This window comes from Agelaius tricolor, unplaced genomic scaffold, assembly GCF_023055355.1.
Source record: "Agelaius tricolor isolate 1412-34295 unplaced genomic scaffold, bAgeTri1.0.p SCAF_13, whole genome shotgun sequence".
Taxonomy (NCBI): domain Eukaryota; kingdom Metazoa; phylum Chordata; class Aves; order Passeriformes; family Icteridae; genus Agelaius; species Agelaius tricolor.
The window spans coordinates 16,380,224-16,396,254 of record NW_027269273.1 but is presented as its reverse complement, the minus strand read 5'-3'; the positions used below and the strand labels follow the sequence as shown (position 1 = coordinate 16,396,254).

Sequence of the window (16,031 nt, the reverse complement as noted above, 5' to 3'; positions counted from 1 at the left end):
TTCATATTTATTTTTTTAATTTACTTGCTGTCATCACTTAGATGTAGGAAGACTTTAACTCCTGCAGATTTTGACTCTCTGCAACAGTCTGTAAATGAGAGAAAAGGGGCCTTGTCCTGAGTACTTTAATGGAACTGTATCCTTAAACAGCTTTACTTTTTGACTCTTAAAAAATGTTTATTCCTCTGAGACTGCTAAAGGTCACATTCTGGAATAGAGAAAAATATGTTCTTAGTTTTTATCTCTACTTCTGTTCCTCACTTATTTTTTGTTTCCTTAAGGAGGAAACCAAATCTGATTAAGTTCTATATCTCTTGCAATAAATGCTGGGAATAAGCGTAAACAGGTTTTGTTGCTCCTTGACTAGAAAATAGCTTTAGTCAGTCCTGAGCTGAACCTGTGGTGCTCTTTTTGTCTCGGGCAGAGGACAGGGTGCCACACCCATGGCCATGCAGAAAGCCCAGCAGGTGTCCCAGGGGCTGGACCTGCTCACTGCCAAGGTGGAGAACGCAGCCCGCAAGCTGGAGGCCATGACCAACTCCAAGCAGGCAATTGCTAAGAAGATTGATGCTGCTCAGGTACCACCAGTGATTAGTAAATCCTTCAGAACATTGCCACTCTCACAGCTGTTATACTGAACTACTGTAGTTGTTTCCAAACAAAACACAGTTACTTGACAGGAAGAACATAGAGGGGATACTTGCTTTAACAAAGAAAAATCTTAAATTCAGTGATTTACAGCATACGGTGAATTTTGCTTCAGTTGATCTTTTTTGGTAACTTACTTGGCATTGCTAAAAATTTCAAGGTTATTAAATTAAAATTATGGAATACCCTAAATTTGCATATAAATGAATCTTATTAAACAAAAGAATAGAAGAGGTTTAGATTGAACAGACTTATTTGTGGATCAAACCAGAGCCCTTTCTTTGGCCTCTGTTTTGGGAGTGGAGTTCAGGATTTAGAACTGTATGTTAATGACAGAAAAGAAATTATGTTAATGAAACTACATTTTCTTTCAATTGATCCTTTATTTTTGTTACTCTTAATATCTCTCAATGGTCAGTCTCTTACCCAGTGATGATTATGATTATCATGAAATGATATACCTTATTTAAATGTTATATGTGTCTATTATCAATAGATAAAGATACATTAATATTATATATGCATCAAATGAAATGGTAATGGGACTTTATAGGAAGAGCTCTGTGTACCACCCTGGGCTCAAGAGCATGTTTTCATTTTTTTCTGAAAGTCACATCATCAGTTTCTAAAGACAGTGATTCAATTTTACTTCTAAATTATTGTTGGCAAATATTGAGGGGAGAGAGAGAATGTAAAATCTTTGGGTAGATTTAATCTAGTTTGACTTTTTTTTCAAAACAGAAAAACTATGAGGCAGTAGAATAAAGTTTTGAAAGCTCTATTGGTATTTTCTTTCCCTATAAAAGCATGTATAGAATAAACATTACTTTTTGTCTTCACTTGAACACCATTCTTTCTGTTAAGAATTGGCTTGCAGATCCTAATGGGGGCAGTGAAGGGGAGGAGCATATTCGGGGAATTATGGCTGAGGCAAGGAAAGTTGCAGAAATGTGTGAGGAGCCTAAAGAGAGAGATGACATCCTTCGTTCCTTGGGGGAGATATCTGCTTTGACAGCCAAGCTGTCAGATCTGCGACGACAGTAAGTGTTTGTTTCATCACCATTGATTTATTTCTTTGAATGACTTTCCTGTGCATTCCTAATGCTGAGCAAGATCAGAATATTGATCATTAAAATAAACCCTTTTAAGTTACTCAGCCTAGTGATTTCTATCTCAAAGCCTAGCTTGCACTGGCTTCCTTAAGAAAAAGGTAACCAGACATGTATTACATGGAAGTATTTTCTTTCTATTGCCTATGGAATATTTGAGAAGGAAACTGAAGCCAAAAGTGAGCTTGTTTGTACTGTTGAAACAACAAGGTAAAGGGAAATCTAAGTTTGTTTATGCAGATGGGTGTCATGACTGGTTTTTGCTAAGCACTTTACTAAATATCAAAGTGGAATATCTACCACTTCCATCATGGTCAGTGTTCTAAGCTGTAACTGCAAACTGTACAAAAGATAAGCCTTTCAGAAATTCTATTTCTGTATCAGTTTTGCAAAGAGGCTGCTAGAGAATGGAAGAGGAGAAAGAAACTGTTATTGTACAAATTGTCATCTTCACCTAAGGCTGGTTGCAATATAACAATAGATGTTTTTCTTGCTTCATTAGTTAGATGCTTTAATCAAATTTTTATTGAACTTTAGCTGCTGTAGGTCTTAATGTGCTACCTTTTGTCAGGTTTGTATATAGCCTTTGCTCTGTGGCTGCTTACTCTTCTGCTTGTAATCTGTATGGCATGATTGCAGTTGCTCATAAGACAGCCATGGAAATGGGAAATCAATTCTTACACCAGTATTGGCAAGGCCAGTCTATGCCTTCCCCCACCTCAGTGCTGTGCTCAACATACGTAATGTCCAGGTACCACAGCAGAGAATTGCTCCTCAGAGTCTCAACCCAAGGGTCAAATTCAACTTTATTTAAAAATACTGAGATCTTTTTGTGTGTCTTCTTGCTGAACTTAAGATCATCTGTAAATGATCTTTCTATGACTACACTGTTTTTTTTTTTATTTTTAAATCCTTAGTGGGAAAGGTGACTCTCCTGAGGCCCGTGCTTTGGCTAAGCAAATAGCTACATCACTTCAGAATTTACAGTCCAAAACAAACAGGGCTGTAGCAAATACAAGGCCAGTTAAAGCAGCTGTCCATTTGGAGGGCAAGATTGAACAAGCTCAGAGGTGGATAGACAATCCCACCGTTGCTGATAGGGGAGTAGGTAAGTGTTTCCTCTATGATTTCCCCCCCCCAGGTTTAGAATCAAACCCATCACCACTTTTTGTGGTGGAAACTACTGCTCCTGAGATGCTGAGGATGCATTGAATCTTCACTGGTGTGGAGACTTAGAGTTAGAGCTAAGTCCTGACTGCAATTATGCTGGCCCGTGATTCTCTTTGTGTTCTTTCCTAAAGAATGGAAGAACACGTGCTGTAGAGAAAACAAAAATAGGACTGCTCCTTGCTTTCCTTATTATGCAAATATTGTATCTCAAATTTGAATTTATACCTACTCCTGCAAATTGAGTAATTAAGTCCTTCTGAGAAGAGAAAAACACTCATAAACCTGACCTAGAAGTATCACTTCTTGTATGGTTTCTGGGTTATCTGAGGAGAATGCTAACAATTAAAGAGAAAGGGGATCTGATAATCTCATTTTACTCTCGATGAGCATATAACTCTGGTTCAGGAGTTGCTGGCACTTGGCAGGATACTCATAAGAAAAGTAAATTAAGAATATGAAAGATGCCAGCAGTGCTGAGTGAGTCTTGGATAGTCTGATGCTGTCACAAGTTCCTAGGTAATTTAAAGCTTGATCACAAACTTGGATTACTTATGGGTTAGCATTAGTTTAAAATTATTCTTCAGTAGGTCTTTGGAGTTAATACATGATGAGTTCTTTTAAAAGAATACTGCTATTGTATTATTGAAAGAACAGAGAATTACATTCTTGTGAATGAGCAGGAAGTATCTGTAAGTGAATGAAGGAAATTACCCATGCTAAAAATAATTTTTTTATGGAAAAGCTTTCGACACACTGTGGAGGCTTTGTAAGGTGTTCCCTACCCCCACTGTCCCTTGCAATCCAGACTACTTGACACTTCTTACTTATGGCTTCTGGAATTCTGGGAGAGGGCATTTGGCTTTTTAAGTTGTGTTTCTAATTGTCTTTTCTTTCCCTCTTGCTGCTCATCTTCTATTGAGGGGATGAATTGCAGTATTTGAAATTTGTAAGTGCTCCATTGGATTCAACAGATTAGTTATGTGGAAATACCTGACAGCTGCCATGGTTATTTTTTGTCAGACCACTCTAATTAAAAAGGATGTATCTCTAGCCAGAGTTGCTGAATTAAGCAAAAAAAAACTGGAGACAGTTGAATTCCTCTGTGGTTTTGAACTGTAATTATTCAGTGATAAACCGTGCAAGATCTTCTCTACCGCCTAGGGGAGTGTTGTTAAAAACGCAGGAGTTGTGATGTGTGCACGTAGGCTTGCGGTGCTTGCTGGTGGCTCTGGTGTTTGTCCCCCTGCGTGTCACTGCCCTGTCCCCTGTCCCCTGCAGGCCAGGCAGCCATCCGGGGGCTGGTTGCCGAAGGCCGGCGCTTGGCCAACGTCATGATGGGCCCGTACCGGCAGGAGCTGCTGGCCAAGTGTGACCGCGTGGAGCAGCTCTCGGCCCAGCTGGCCGAGCTGGCTGCCCGCGGGGAGGGCGAGTCCCCGCAGGCCAGGGCCATTGCTGCTCAGCTCCAGGACTCGCTCAAGGTAAGGACCTGCTCTGGGCAGGCAGGCGCTGAAACCCCTGGCTCCTCTGCCAGCCCTGTGTGCGTGAGGCCTCCATAGAAACAACAGTGCAGCTACAGACCTGCTGCTTTAGCTGGGTGGCTAAAGCAGACTTTCTAGAAAGGGCTTGTTATTGTGCCATGGGGGTTAATTTCACATGAACAGTTTAGAAGGAAAATTTAAGTCTGTCTTAAAAAAAAAGAGTATGCCAGCATTGCAGATTTGAGGGGCAAGGTCTCAAATAATGCTGTTCATTCATAGGACTGTGATTCGTATAATACCATGGCCTCCAAGTTTTAGGAGCAGGGCTGCCAGCAGCATGGAGCCGGCAACGGGGGCTGCTATGTGGGCTTTAGGCAGTCATAGGTGTAGGCTCTACAGGGGGGCTTTGACTATGAAGGCTGGGAGGAGGACTAGGCTTGAGATTAGGCCTGATCAAGAAGAGTTTAATGTAGGGTGTGAAATGTAGGTGTAGAGTTTAATGTAGACTGCTTCAAGGAGTGGTATGTAAGCTGTGTATATTTCAAATTATGTAAAAGGTGATTAATTGGTCATACTTCTAAGGTAATTTTATCTTAATATCTGCCATTGGAACAGGCATTTTTTTGCAAGAGAAGGTTTTATGGGATTTGAACCTTTACAACTTAATATCCCTCTATCATATGCTAATAATTTTCCACTTTTTTTAAGGATCTTAAAGCACGAATGCAAGAAGCAATGACCCAGGAAGTTTCTGATGTTTTTAGTGACACCACAACTCCTATTAAATTGTTAGCTGTAGCAGCCACTGCTCCCTCTGATGCTCCCAACAGAGATGAGGCAAGTATACCCAGGTGGTCTTTTCTTTCCATATAAAGCTTCAGTTATTGTTTAATTTTACCTGAATTGTTATTTTGAAAAATAAATCAGTGCTCTGAAAAATGAATTGGTAATTTTTCTCAAGTTTGTGGTACATGCTTAATAATTCTGACAACATAAAGATTACTGTGCAAACCTCTCCAGACTCCTGGAGACTGTGAGTTGTATAACCCAGGAAACAGTGTTGTCCCTGACTTCATAAATGGCAAAAATGTTTCCCCATGTTGCTGGTATCACATTGAAAAATTTTTGTGCAAAAATCCCTAACACACTAGTTGGTGGATTTTTATATCCCAGCATTACATAAGCTGATTACAATAGTCAAATTCATGCCAGAATTAATCAACAGACTAAACCTGTTCTCTTGCTGGATATTGTTTCCTGTACTTGAAAGCCACTGGCTGCACATGAAGTACCTAAAATGCAGTGTCTGGCAGTTCTATTTGGCTATTCTGGCTTTTGGCTACATGATCAAAATAATTCCCAAGGCCTTGGAGAATTCAGCTTTGTGGCAGGATAGCTTTTTGTCCAACTACTCTTTCTTGAATATCTAAGCACTGTAAAAGGAGGCAGTTTTTTTCCAATGTCAATTTTTAGTGTAAACCCCCTTATTTATCTTTTAAATATAGTTACTTTTGTATTATGGGTTTGAAGGTGAATCTCTGAGCTAAAATAGTTTTAATAGAGTATTTCTTGCAGCAGTAGTCATCGGGAATTACTGAACTTCCTACCTTGAAGCTATAAAGTGCATAGCCATCTCCTTAGTTGTCCCATTGAGTTAGTAAAGAAGAAAGTCTGGTAATGTAAAGATTAAAAAAACCAAATGCCTTCAAAGCTTTTGTGTCCTTTTGCATCCTCTCAGGATGAGTTAAGTGGGGATGTTACGAAGGTATTTCTGACACTTTGAAGCAATTGTTTGTTCTGATAAGGAGGTTAGGGCTTTTTTAAATGTTTTTTTCTCTTTTGACAACTAGGTATTTGATGAAAGAGCAGCAAACTTTGAAAACCATGCTGCTAAACTGGGAGCTACAGCAGAAAAAGCAGCTGCAGTTGGAACTGCCAATAAAACTACTGTGGAGGGCATTCAGGCAACAGTGAAATCAGCAAGGGAACTCACCCCACAGGTGGGTTTGCAGGGTTGTTAAAAGGACTGGGGATGACTTCTGGGGAATTTTCCTTATGCTTCTGTTCTCAAAGAGAATGTTGTTGATTGATGCTTGTTAATACCAACAAAGAACATAGTGCTGATGCTCTTAAAAGGGGAATGGCAAATATTTCTATACATGATACTAAAAGTAGAACAAAAGATCAAATGACACATTTTATTTTTCAACGCTTGGACAGAAGTGTCTGTGACTTAGACTTGAAACCAAATGATTTTGAGGCTTAGTAAAATATGTAAGGGGAAAGATGCTCCTTTTTTATTCCAAAATAAATTTCTATCTAAATGTTGGTAGTGTAATAAGTATTGTACTTTAGTGTTTTCAAGAGTTGTTTATAAGAAATTAGTACATAATTGAAGTTGCAGAAAAAAGTATTTATGTCAGCTAATTTCAAAGTATGGTAGATCTTCAAGGAGCTAGATACTAGAATTAATGAACTAGGTTTTCAAATGTGGAGCTACACATCTAGTCCTGAAAAACAAGAGCATTTTCAAGAATGTGCATAATGTTGATGTGTACTGATAATTAAAAATGTCTTCTGTTTACAGGTAGTATCAGCAGCTCGTATCCTCTTGAGAAATCCTGGAAATCAAGCTGCTTATGAACATTTTGAGACCATGAAAAACCAGTGGATTGATAATGTAGAGAAAATGACAGGTAAAGTAGGAATTTTTGTTGAAGATCCTACCTGTGGCTAACTAGCTTGTATAGATTTTTCTCCATGCTGTTTGGATTGATGAAACATGCAAAGAATAATGATTGGTTAAAAATAAATTAAGAGAAGTGGGAATGTGCTCTCTCACCCCAGGAATATGTGTATGTTACAGAATATACAAAATAGCTGGCTTCTTATCTGCTGATACTGAGCTGGAGAGGAGCGAATTCTGCTTTAGTTCTTTTTTGGGAAAATCAGAATACCATCATTTTTTATTGCAGTTGCTACTCTAGCAGTATATCACTGTGACAACTTGAGGTTTTCTTCTGTATAATCTTGGCATGTTGAAATAGGACAGATAATGAAGTGAAGGAAAGGAAATATGTTGAAAATATTGTAACAGCTCAATGAATACAGAGAATAAGACAAAGCTACTGCTCCTGCTGAGGTACTGAAATGTTTCAGTCCTTCCCAAGTGTAGATCCTTCGCACTGACCTGCTGAACAGCTGACTGTACTATCTCCTCCTTCATCTCAGTAATTAAATCCTTGGTATTTTAAATCTCACTGTCACTATGAATCACCCCTGTGTAAAAAGCACAGCAAGAGGGATATTTCCTTTGGAATGAATAGGAGAGTACAAAAAGTACTGAATATGCTTAAAGAAATTTGGTGTGAAGAAAGAATCTCTGCTGCATATTCTGTTTAAGACAATTCTTGACTGAAACAACATTCCATGGTAGAGGAGTAAGAGCTTGGGATGTCATTACCAAGCTTACCATGGTAACTGTCACAGAGGTACAACAGAATCACGAGTTAAACTGCAGTAGTACTTTGGTCTGATTTCCATGCCCTCTTCTACTCCTCCCCTGACCCCAGTGTTAAAATACTTTTCTGGTTTTGAACTATCTCTGGAGTACCAAATATCCCTTTCCACAGATGAATACATTAGAATATTAATGTATTGAACTCTTATTCTAGGGTTGGTGGATGAAGCCATTGATACTAAATCTCTGTTGGATGCATCAGAAGAGGCCATTAAGAAGGACCTGGACAAATGTAAAGTTGCAATGGCCAACATGCAGCCTCAGATGCTGGTAGCTGGTGCCACCAGCATTGCCAGGCGAGCAAACCGCATCCTGCTGGTCGCAAAGCGGGAGGTGGAAAATTCCGAAGACCCCAAATTTCGGGAGGCTGTTAAAGCAGCCTCTGATGAGCTGAGCAAAACTATATCACCCATGGTAATGGATGCTAAAGCTGTGGCAGGCAACATTTCTGATCCTGGTAAGGGTTGTCAGCTAATTTAAAATGGGCTTTTTATTGACTGGAGATGATGTGAAGTAGTGCTCATTTTTTTTATACAGCTGTGTATCTCCTTTTATGTAAATATGGTGTACAGCTACATCTCGGAATGATGAAATCAAGCTCACACCATTAACTGCTGCATCCTGCTGTTCTAAAATGCAATCAAAGGCCTTTGGCATATTCAAGGGGAAAAGGATTCAGCATTCTAATATGTTGTGCGATTTCATGTTCTTAATTAGAAGCATTTGTTGCTAGTTTTAAGTAATACTACTTTATAGCAGAAAATACTATGTAGTTTTTTTGATTCTAAAAGTTGTTCAGGGAATTACTTTGGCTCTTGATAGTGATTATTATTCAGCCAAGGCTTTATTGTATGCATATTGCATGTGACACTAACATTTCAAGCATGCAAGTCTGCTGTAAACAATTTGGTAGTTTCTAAATACATATGTAAGTGTACTTGGCACAGTACATTGGAGAAGTAATTTTTGGGGGTAGTGTTCTAAGTATTACCAAGTTCTATTAAATTGGTATTAAACTGGTATTGGAATTTTTGTTCAGGTTTGCAGAAGAGTTTCTTGGATTCTGGATACAAAATTCTGGGAGCTGTGGCCAAAGTCAGAGAAGCCTTCCAGCCTCAGGAACCAGATTTTCCTCCTCCTCCTCCTGACCTTGAGCACCTTCATGTAAGTGTAGGTAGTTGGTAATAAAATAGACAATTGTCATTGATGTGTGGATTACATTAAATTACTTAAGTATATTATTCTTCCTTAGAAATAAAAGGTATTGTCTGGTCAGCCATGCATACAAGTAGCCTCAAGTCTAAAAAATATCAATCCAGCATTCAAAGGAAAGTTTAAGACATGGTATTTTCTTTAAGAGGAAGCACTTGGAAAAAGACCTGAGGTCATGCAGTCGTGTCCTGCCATGACACCATTGTTTGCTCAGTCTTTGCTCTGTTTCATTGCTCTCAATAAGATGTTTGCCTCCCTCAGCTGACTGATGAGCTCGCTCCTCCAAAACCACCACTGCCAGAGGGGGAGGTTCCCCCGCCCAGGCCACCACCACCTGAAGAAAAGGATGAAGAGTTCCCAGAGCAAAAGGCAGGAGAAGCAATCAATCAGCCCATGATGATGGCTGCAAGGCAGTTGCATGATGAAGCCCGGAAATGGTCCAGCAAGGTAGGAAATTGTTCTAAGTGTTTTGTGCTAAAAGGATTCTCTTTTTGTTTTCAGGATCAGTGTGTCTCATCTTAAGACAGTGTCTTTCACAGACTAAATAGTAAAAACACTGGTGTAGGAGGAATTAGAAACCCTTTCAAGATCAGAGTGAACAAGGGTCAGTCAGGCAATACTTAGGATTGCTAGACTGCTTTATTACCATAGTCCTGGGAACACAAATATGCTCTGTATGCCAAGCTGCTTGTGATTCTTGGTGCTGGTATTGCCTAGAGAGTCACTAATACTCATGCTTGTGCAGGCTGACAAGCTGATTGCTATATTTAATTGACTTTGAAAAGTCTGTGTGCAAAAGTCCATAGGGACTTTGCAGATGCCAGCTGCAGAAATCATGAACTGGTTTGTCTTAATTCTGGAGGAAGCTGCAAGGTACTTTGCTGTTAATCAGATGCATTTATGATGGGGAAAATGACCACATATTGGTAGCCTGGTCTCATTCTTTTTTTGGAGTGAGTCACGTTTTCCTGTTAAGGCTGAAAACCTGAATTTCCTTCCCATTTCAGTGCTATGAAGAAGAGTGAATTTGCTGGTCTCATAAATGCTAATATCACTTTGTTTTGCTTTGCTTTTCTCCCTCCTTTCCCCAAGAGCTACATTTTTTCTCTGGCAGAAGCTGAGTGCTGAGAAAGCACTTCAGATGTTTAGGCTTCTGCAAGTGTAAGTTTAAGGGACAGAATTTGGCTATTTTAATCTCTCCCTTTTTCTGCACTAAATTGGATGGTGAGTAAGGAGATGATTCTGTAAGCTATTCAAATTTAACTTTAGTGCTTTGGGCTAAAGGGACATCTGTTTTGGAAGCACAGATAAAATTAAAAAAGTTTCTGCAAATCTCTTTGGGTGTCTCTTATCCAAAATCCAAAGCTCTATTTTCCCCATACTTCTAGATATACCAAGCACTTTTTTATATTACTAAAGAGACAGTACTGGAATGTATTAGTGATCTCAGAAGGTAATTTTGAGGCTAAAAGCTTTAATTTCAGTTTCCTAAAAGTGTTTTGATGTTGGAATCCCAGAACTGATCCCTGTTGGAATCCCTGAATTTAACAATACAGAGTAGGTAACAAAATGCTTTTACCATATATACTATATATATGCATATATACTATATGCATTCTACATTAAATAGTGCAGAGCCAAGCAGCAGACCTTAAAACTCCTTGCTGATTTTGAAAGATCTTCAAGCTCAGTGACTTAAGATTATAAAACACTGTATTCATTGCTTTCATTTGAGACTAACAAACCACCTGCCAATTGTCCTTCTAATTCTTTTTAAGCAGTATCATTTTAGCAATAGGAGCTCAGTTATTCTCACAGTCTGTTTTGGGGGAAGAAGTTTTAAAAACACTTCTGTAGTCTCTGAACTCACTTGATTGGTTGGAAGAGGGATTGATGGACAGTGCTACTGAGGAATATGGGCTAGCCCTGGAAAAACAGAACTATAAGGTCTTGCTTATATGAAGTCCCAACAGACTGTGTGTCAGCTGTCTTTTGCCTTTTTGCTGATCACAGTCTACTGGCATTTTACCTGTAGTAAAGTGGAAGGGGTGGGTGAACAAGTACTTAAGCTTTAAAATATGTTGATAACATTGTTCATTCTTCTAAGAATGAAAATCTGTTTTTTTTTTCTTCTTTACAAAAGCTGCTCTTCACTGAGTGGATTCTGAGTTTTCATGTGCTCCATTTTTCTCATGGAACACCAGCTGAACAATGTCTACTGCTTTAATTTCCCTGGCTCCCTCCTCATTTGGATAAATCAGAAAATGAGGGATATTTGGATACTTTTAAATTACAATTTCGATTTGGATACTTATTAGATTAAGACTTATATAAAAGCTGCCTTTGAAGGCAAGTTGATTTGGCCTTACAAATCAACAAATCACAATCCAAAATTCCTGTATCTTGTTGTTGACAAAGACTTTTTTTTTCCCTATAACTGTATCTTAAGCAAAACACATTTGCAAATGCACAGTTTTTGGTAAGGGTACCTTTACTTTTATCACACTTGGCTTTAGTTGAAGAAATACAGTTAACTTGTAGACTACTTTTGTATTGAAATATTGCTGTCTTATTAATGCTTATATTGTTATAACTCTCACCTCTTCCTTGAGAACATCTCTAATGTAATTCACTTGAACCCCCTTTCTTTTTTTTCTTTTTGAAGGTAATGGATACAACATACTGTGGCAAAATAGTATCATATGCTTCATAATCCTCTTTTTTTAATTAATTCCATTTCAGTCTTCTTTAAGAACTGTCATATGTCATATTCACAGTATTCATGGCATTCAACATCACCTCTTCTATTTCGAACCCTGCATTGCTCTTTTACATGTTCTGTGTGGTACCTCAGTATTTGCTTCTACAGTGTCTTCCATCCCATCTCCTTTTTTTACTCTACAGCAAGCAATGTCAGTGGCTTTTCTGCTGGTATCTGCTCTTATCACACATATGAATGGGCTTCCATACAAAACTTTGTATCTGCGCAAATACCACAGTCATCTGCTGCTGTGCCTGCTCCTGTGCAGTCAGAACAGCTTCCATTGAGACAGAAAAGCCATTCATTTCACTGTTGACCTGCCAGTAAAATGTTGTTCTGTGGGTCAGCCTCTGTCTACAGAAGCTGAATGCTCAGATGGAAAATGTTGCTGCATATCTGAATTGTAACTTTTTAATATTTTTGGTAACTTTGGTTCACAGGTGAACTGTTGGTTTCCTTCTAATTTTTTATTCCTTCCCCTCCTTCCCTTGACCTGATCCTAGCTGCCTTGTCAGATCCTGAGAGGCCAAGAGGATGTTTTGGTCACTAAAACTGCTCAGTTTGTGCTCTTCTACCAAATTCTGCTTCTTGTACTAACTGTCCCCTGTTTCTCCACCCTTGCTGCCACCTGCAAAGCCTGATGTGACTGTGATTAATGAAGCGGCTGAGGCTGGTGTAGATGTAGATGAGGAGGATGATGCAGATGTTGAATTCACTCTCCCCTATGACATTGAAGATGATTACGAGCCTGAGCTGCTGTTAATGCCAACCAATCAGCCCGTTAACCAGCCCATTCTGGCTGCTGCTCAGTCTCTACACCGGGAAGCAACCAAGTGGTCTAGTAAGGTACTCCTGAGTCCCGGGACTGATCCGCGTGCATCCGGCCACTTGGAACGCTGACACATTTGCATCACTCCTGATCCCTGCTGGGCCCCGCCATCCTGAATGAATAAGTGTGTCTGCACTTCATTTTAAGGACTGAGAGTGGCTTCACAAGTTTGCTAGATCTGTTTGTCAGTGCCGGATTGAAGCTTGATTGGGGTCACTTATTAATATTCAAAGACTTCCTCTCTCTTTGCATCTGCCTGGTCTTCTTTGTTATGGCAGTTTTCAAATTTTAATAGGGATTGTCTTCCTCCCCTTTGGTTCCTTTTTCCATTCACGTGGGCTACCTGGGAAGCCGTGGTTAATGGTTTCCTAATGACTTCCGGATACAGCAGAGTTACAGAATTCAAGAAGTCATTTAAGGTGTCTATTGTGCTTGGCCTCAATTGATGCCGCCAATTAACATCCCTTCCAACAAGGAATGGCTTTGTATGGCAGTGTTTGTGGAAGAGACTGCCTGACTGCTGGCTTGCACTGGGCTGTATTGCAAATGCTGGTCTTGAGAGAATTCTTTTCTGAAGAAGCTGCACTGAATGCTGTTAGCTGTTGAATTGAGATCCTGTCTATATGAAACCAGTGGAAATCTAACGAGGTTCAGACATTCACAAGTAGTCTGTCTTCTGTCTAAGCACAAATGTTTGCAAGACTGGGCACTTTTCATAGCATGCTGCAAAAAAATAAGGTTGGTGTCCCATAACAAACAAAAGTTATAGGGGAGTGTGCATATGTATGTGTGTGTGTATACTTACATAGATAGTTATACTAAACCATTTTAATCAAAAGGGCTTTAAAAATGTTCTTGTCCTTTTCAGATTCTGGTGCTTGGATAACTTGTTAGACACTGATCCTTCTACGTGAAAACATGGAAAAACTTTGTGTTATGTCATTTATATCCTAACTGGTTATAGTAGCAAACTGTTTAGCTAATAGGCCACGGTAACGAATAGTTCAGCTGTTTGGGTCACTGTATGTGTAAAATGCCTGGGATATCATCTTGAACTTGCTCATAGTGAGTCACAGAAGTGTGTGCACAGGGTACAGGATACCTTGGTTTAGCTGGGTTCTCACTTTGTACTCCTTGCTCTGAACTTCATTGGTCATTATCTGTGGGATTATTCCAGGGGAATGGTGTACTAATACTTAAACTCACTCTGCTGCTATTTCATCCACACAGTAGGAATGCTTCATAGCACCAAATAGTTCTCTTGTGACTAACAAGTTTCTATGAAAGGGAATAAGATAAATACACTAAATGTACTGACAGACTACTAACAATCAATCAGTTAGGTCTGTTTTCCCTTGCACTAGGTTTCTCTTTGGAACAGTGTATAAGGAATGGGTTTGCCTTGGTCGCAATTAATTCACATATCAAATATTTCTCAGATGAATTGCTGTGACTGTAAATTTTGATGTACAAGAAATCTTGATTTTAATATAAGAAGTATGACTGGATTATCTTTTGATAATCGATGTTCTTCTCTCCTGGAGGCTTTATTTTAAACAGAGAGATTGTATCAAAGAAGATTTATTTTCAAGGAATAATTTTAAAAAAAGTAAAAGTTGCATCTCACTTCCACATTACTGGTGACAAAAGTTATATGTGTTGGATTCTCTTCCATTTATCCTTTGGCATTATTAGCAGCATAGCTGTTGCTTTACCAACTTCAGTTTCAGATGCCACTGAAAATCCCATGCTCAACTGTTATGACAACAACTGGTTTAACAGGTTGTTTAGCACATTTTTTTTAACTTTATAAGAAGTCTTTTTTGGGGGAAAATCTGGAGTTTCAAATGCTAATAACATGCTTTATCCTAAAATCTAGTCATCAGAGCAGTAACTCATTCCATGGACAAACTAACACTTTACAACTTCTTTTTCAGTTTTGAAGTAAGCTTTTTTCTCTGAGCGTTAAAAAAAAATGTCAGAAATGAGTTGTTAGTAGAGATCTTCCCTGTTCCTTGAAGAAACCCCTTCTGTGTTCACAAGTGGTTCTTCCATCCTTAACCTCTTTGAGTGTTTCTGCTGAGCAGAGCCGTGCTGGCAGGAGCAGTGACCGTGTCATTCCGTGCAGGGCAACGACATCATCGCGGCGGCGAAGCGCATGGCGCTGCTCATGGCCGAGATGTCGCGCCTGGTGCGAGGCGGCAGCGGCAACAAGCGCGCCCTCATCCAGTGCGCCAAGGACATCGCCAAGGCCTCCGACGAGGTCACCCGGCTCGCCAAGGAGGTGGCCAAGCAGTGCACGGACAAGCGCATCAGAACCAACCTCCTGCAGGTAACCAGGGAGCTGCTCAATGCTGCTTCTGCTGGGCCTCTCTCAGCGGGGGTGAGCACAGGAATTGTGCCAGGAAATCATGGGTGTCTTCCCTTGGCTTGTAAAGTTTTGTCAAGGTCTGTGTTTTTAGATCCCATGGGAATATATATATACACATTCATACATACATGTATATATTTATGTGAACATATATTCTGTAAAGTTAGAATTTCATGTCAAAAGAACTTTTGAAAAAATACTGTGCTACAAATACTGATCTGTCCTAAGTCAGCATTTTTTTGTATTTCATTTACTCATTCCTTTGTATCAAAGAATAGTACCAGAAATGCAACAATTTAAAGTTTTTCAGTGTCAGGCAAAAAAAAAATAATATATATATATAAAATGCTATTCTTAACCAAGCAGATATTTAAAAGGAAAGGAAGAACGGAATAATGTTGTCTCCATCCTAAATACTCCTGAAGCAAGTAAAATAAGATTCAGATATTCTACCAATATTTATCAGATAGTCTTGAAGGTGTAGGAGCACCTCTATGCTCATTCATATTCTAATAGTAAAAGAAAATAAAACATTTTAATGTATTGGTTCAATTCACAATATGAAGTGGTTTTTATCCCTATTACTTAGGTCTGTGAGCGAATCCCAACCATCAGTACGCAGCTGAAAATTCTCTCCACTGTCAAAGCTACCATGCTGGGCAGAACTAATATCAGTGATGAAGAGTCGGAACAGGTAAGAGGTGTAAAGACTGATGGTAGCATGGAATTGTTGATCACTTTTATGGGGACAAATATGCAACCTGTTCTGTCAGATGTGTTTTAGGAACTTGATGTTGAAGCTCACCTCAGCTGTTTAGGGAGGATAATTTAGTACAGGACCTTGGTTTCTGGCTCAAACGCTACAGTTTAATAGAGGAACAAGTCAAAAAGCTACTCGGGTTCCAATTTTGTGACAAACAACTTGGTAATCTC

The 16,031-nt window shown here is 39.3% G+C and overlaps 1 protein-coding gene across 3 annotated transcripts in view; it reads left to right on the top strand.

The window, feature by feature from the left end:
* Window positions 1–16,031, top strand: part of VCL (vinculin) — a 56,187-nt gene that overhangs the window by 37,139 nt on the left and 3,017 nt on the right. Inside the window, exons 9-21 of one of the 3 annotated variants that reach the window (XM_071438860.1) lie at window positions 425–578; window positions 1,513–1,688; window positions 2,675–2,865; window positions 4,206–4,405; window positions 5,114–5,242; window positions 6,256–6,405; window positions 6,993–7,101; window positions 8,080–8,382; window positions 8,965–9,089; window positions 9,399–9,584; window positions 12,535–12,744; window positions 14,856–15,059; window positions 15,688–15,792. In XM_071438860.1, the coding sequence (XP_071294961.1) occupies window positions 425–578; window positions 1,513–1,688; window positions 2,675–2,865; window positions 4,206–4,405; window positions 5,114–5,242; window positions 6,256–6,405; window positions 6,993–7,101; window positions 8,080–8,382; window positions 8,965–9,089; window positions 9,399–9,584; window positions 12,535–12,744; window positions 14,856–15,059; window positions 15,688–15,792 (2,242 nt within the window). Of the gene's footprint in view, window positions 1–424; window positions 579–1,512; window positions 1,689–2,674; window positions 2,866–4,205; window positions 4,406–5,113; window positions 5,243–6,255; window positions 6,406–6,992; window positions 7,102–8,079; window positions 8,383–8,964; window positions 9,090–9,398; window positions 9,585–12,534; window positions 13,466–14,855; window positions 15,060–15,687; window positions 15,793–16,031 lie in introns of those variants that run through there. The other 2 variants (XR_011681054.1, XM_071438859.1) reach the window with 2 other exon arrangements.